This window comes from Lagopus leucura, unplaced genomic scaffold (genome assembly GCF_019238085.1).
Source record: "Lagopus leucura isolate 7727_CA_CO unplaced genomic scaffold, USGS_WTPT01 27-62_obj-0_obj, whole genome shotgun sequence".
NCBI lineage: Eukaryota > Metazoa > Chordata > Aves > Galliformes > Phasianidae > Lagopus > Lagopus leucura.
This window is the reverse complement of record NW_024967527.1, coordinates 120,546-124,134: the sequence shown is the minus strand read 5'-3', so window position 1 is coordinate 124,134 and position 3,589 is coordinate 120,546. Positions and strand designations below refer to the sequence as shown.

General features: G+C 56.0%; 1 protein-coding gene across 1 annotated transcript; it reads right to left on the bottom strand.

Moving 5' to 3' along the window:
* Positions 1-931: 931 nt before the first annotated feature.
* LOC122193166 (avidin-related protein 4/5-like) lies at positions 932-2,049 on the bottom strand. The gene is made up of 4 exons (XM_042893888.1): positions 1,972-2,049; positions 1,683-1,887; positions 1,108-1,228; positions 932-1,019 (listed from the first exon to the last, which is right to left on the bottom strand). The coding sequence occupies exons 1-4, from the start codon at positions 2,047-2,049 to the stop codon at positions 932-934; spliced, it is 492 nt and encodes a 163-aa protein (XP_042749822.1).
* Between the last annotated feature and the right edge of the window lie 1,540 nt (positions 2,050-3,589).

Below are 3,589 nucleotides of genomic sequence, written 5' to 3'. Positions count from 1 at the left end.
TGGGGCCCCTGGAGTCCTGCCAAGGGAAATCTGCATTCTGTGCTCCCCTTTCTTCCCCGAAGTGCCTGTGTACCGTGACACACAGTGTGGGGAATGAACAGGAAGAGTCCGAGATCCATGGATGGTCGTAGGGCTGTGATAGCACTGCGATCAGCACAGGGATGTGGTGGAAAAGCACATGACTAGAATGCTCTCAGGGATGGCTGTGTACTTTTTAGGACAGACAGCAGTGCGAGGTGGTGGATTTGCTGACTATGTGAGACATCAACACATGGAATGTACAGAGCTCTGCCAAGGGATGCATGATGAAGTGCCAGGTCCAGTGCTTTTTGAGCAGAGCCCCAGAGCCCCATGCTCCTGGCCCCAGAGCCACTGTGGTGTCTGCTCCCAGCACTGCTGGCAGCACCACCCTTTGCTTTGCTTTCGGATCACTCAAAGGGATTTGGGGTAGAGCTGGGCCAGCACCAGGGACTGCAGGTAGCATCGGTGGCGCATGGCGGAGGAGCAGAAGGAGCGTGCTATTTCTGCAGGCTTCTGGCAGAGCTGTCCCTGACAGCTTTCCTTGTATGCCGTGGGGATTGGAGCCCACCCACATGCACTGTGTGCCAGTGCACTCCCCACTCCTGCACTTGGTATGCAATACGGCCCGTCTTCTCTTTCTCTTCCCTTTTGGCTTCCTAAACTTCCTTCCCAACCGCTTCCCAAATGTATGCAGTCTCAAAGGCATTGAGCAGTGCCTGTGCTGGCACAGGGGACATTGTGACGCAAGTGTCATTGCTGGCACTGCCACGCCATGGGGTGTGGGATTGGCAGAGGGGACAGGTGAGGGAGAGGAATTGGGATGTGACGGGGGGATATGGGAGCCAAAAGTGCAGCCTGAAGGGATGTGGCATGAGGCAAAGCTTTATTGGGAGGAATGTCACAAGCAGAGTCAGCACTCCAGCATTGTTGCTGACGTGGGACTTGTGGGGCCATCCATGTTCTCTGTGTGCAGGCGAGTGAAGTTGTTGTTGCCAACCCTGTGGGGAACAGAGGGGACATGTAAGGTGGTAAGTGCACAGCCTCTGGGTCACTGCCTGGGACATTGTGCCTCTGCTCTGGGCTCACCTGGTGGCTTTCCAGTCATCGCCAATGTTAGTAACATTTGACCGCAGCAGCCATATGGTCTTCAGGATCTCCTCGCCGTTCTCGTTTATGAAGCACTGACCCGTGAAGACAGTGGTGGTCTCTGTAGGAAAAGGGGCAGATGAGGGGAGTGGGGTCATGAGCTCCACACAGAGCAGGGCAGTGCCAGAGCCATGGTCCCTCTGCCCTGGAGACAACTCATCTGAGCTCTCCCTGCCCCTTGGGGACATCCCCAGCACTTCTCCTGATCCTGGGGACCAGGAGGTGACAGCAGTCCACAGTTCTGGGGGAAGGGATGGGGCTGCTGGGAACACAGCAGGGATGGAGCAGCACTGGGGCCATGAGAGGCAGGGCATGACTGGGGGGACTACGGGTATGGGTAGGAAATCGTCAGGGACATCACAGAGAGGAAGAGAGATCATCAGGGCCACCATATAGAACTGGAGGAGACCAGTGGGGACATCGTGGGGAAGGGCAGGAGAGCAAAGGGGATGTCACAGGGAAGGGCAGCAGAGGAACAGGGTCATTGCAGGGAGGATGGGAAAGAAAGAAAGCACCTATAAAAGTCCATCCAACCGTGAAGCCAAAGGTGGGCTGGCAGACCGTGATGTTTTGGATACCAAGCAGCGGTGACTTCGTGATCTTATTTGGCGTGTCTGCTACAGCTGTGTAGTAGGTGCCTCTGAACTCGCCCTTGTCATTCACAGCCTTGATGGTCATGTTGGAGCCCAGGTCGTTGGTCCAGTTCCCGGTCAGCGAGCACTGGGATGAAGGGAAGGACTCAGTGCCGGGCAGGAGACAGGGGTGGGCACCTAGGGGCACCCTCTCCCAGCCCCATCCCGTTACCTTTTTGGCAGAGTGTCTGGGAGCCAGCAGAGCCAGGCTGAGCAGCAGCAGCAGCAGGGAGGAGGTTGCGTGCACCATCTCTGCAGCAGGTGGACAGCCGGGTGTGCTGCTGGCAGGACTCATCCCTCCTGCACGCTCTCTCGCCTTTTTATTGCTCCCATCTCTGACTCTGCCCAGTGTTATGCAATCGGGGTGAGCCCACATCCAAATTTTCCAGTTGTGGGCACAACCCCAAAATTATGCTGGCAGGTCTTTTAGGAAGCTTGCAGAGATGGGGTCAGGAAGCCCAAGACCCAGCTGGAACTTCGGAATATCACTTGAGGACGAGGTGACACATGCTGAACGGTCCCCACTGTGCAATACAGTATTGGAGATAAGAAATATGCCATGCTCACTGAGGGCTCCTGTCGTACTGTGTGCAGGCACTGAAGACACAGGGCTGCTGGGTAGAATCCTATGTGACGACTTGCAGAAACTGCTGAAGAGAAGGTGAAATGGGCCAGGGTGCAGAAGTGGAGGCCACCCAACTGGCTGTAGGCATTGCTGAAAATGAGAAAAGGCCAGAGCTCTACCTCCGCACTGACTCCTGTTTGGTGGCCAGCAGCCTTTTGGAGCGGCTAAGCAATGCAAGCAAAACAACAGCCTGCACAGAGGCAAACCCATCTGGGCTGCTGCAGTGTGGAAAGACACTGCTGCCCCGGGAGAGAACAAGGCTGTTTTTCAGTTGGACCACTGTAGAATAGCAAAATAAGCGGCATGGTTTAAACACCCGCCCTCACCTTTGCACCTTCACACCTTTGCACTTGATAATAAGCCTTAAGTAGCTCCTGAGAGGGGGGAAGCTAGCTGTGACCAGGAGTCACATCAGGTGAGAAACCATTGTTTCTGCTCATTGAGAAAGGGGAGGTTCTGCAAGCAAGCACAGCCCACGCTTCCCATAGGGCGCTACATCTGTGCGTGTGGGAGCTGGGTCCAGTGGTGAGAATTGTGAGCTCTGCTCCCTCCTAGCTCAGGAGATCGGCTTTCCTTGGCAATCTCTGAGACCACAGGCTGAAGCATGGTCTCCTCTAGACAGCGGGCTCATTCTAAGAAGACCGTGGCGACGCAGACGGAAAGCTTACAGAGAAATGTTGCTGTTCAGGTCTCTGTCTGCCGGGAGTGCCTGAGCCTACTTCTGCCCGGGGAGAGTGGCAGGGACTTCACCTGAGCGAGGTGTGAGCAGGTGGACGAGCTGCTCAGCCTGGTGGTGGAGCTCAAGGATGAGGTGCAGAGACTTAGGACCATCAGGGAGTGTGAGCGGGAGATAGACTGGTGGAGTGGCGCACTGGCTTACCAGAGGGAAGGGCTCCAGGAACAAAACGCCAGACAGGTGGTGGACCCCCTGCCCTGTCACAGTTGGACAGACTTCACTGATGAGGAAGGTTGGAAAAGAGTCCCGACTCGGTGTCACAAGAGACACCCCTGCCTGCCTAGCCCGCCTCCACAACTCCCTCTAAGGAACAGGTTGCAGATGCTGGAAGTTGAAGGGGAGGTGACTGGAGAGCTGATGCAGGATCAGCCTAGGAGAGAGCCCAGGGCGAGGCGGTCACCCCAGGCCTTGAGGCTGCCTCTTATAGTT

Excerpts from the sequence above, each read along its gene's own strand:
- LOC122193166 (XM_042893888.1), bottom strand. The coding sequence starts at position 2,049 with ATGGTGCACGCAACCTCCTCCCTGCTGCTGCTGCTGCTCAGCCTGGCT. Across the intron at positions 1,888-1,971 it reads CCAGACACTCTGCCAAAAAG|TGCTCGCTGACCGGGAACTG; the intron begins GTAACGGGATGG and ends CCTTCATCCCAG. Across the intron at positions 1,020-1,107 it reads GATGACTGGAAAGCCACCAG|GGTTGGCAACAACAACTTCA; the intron begins GTGAGCCCAGAG and ends TGTTCCCCACAG.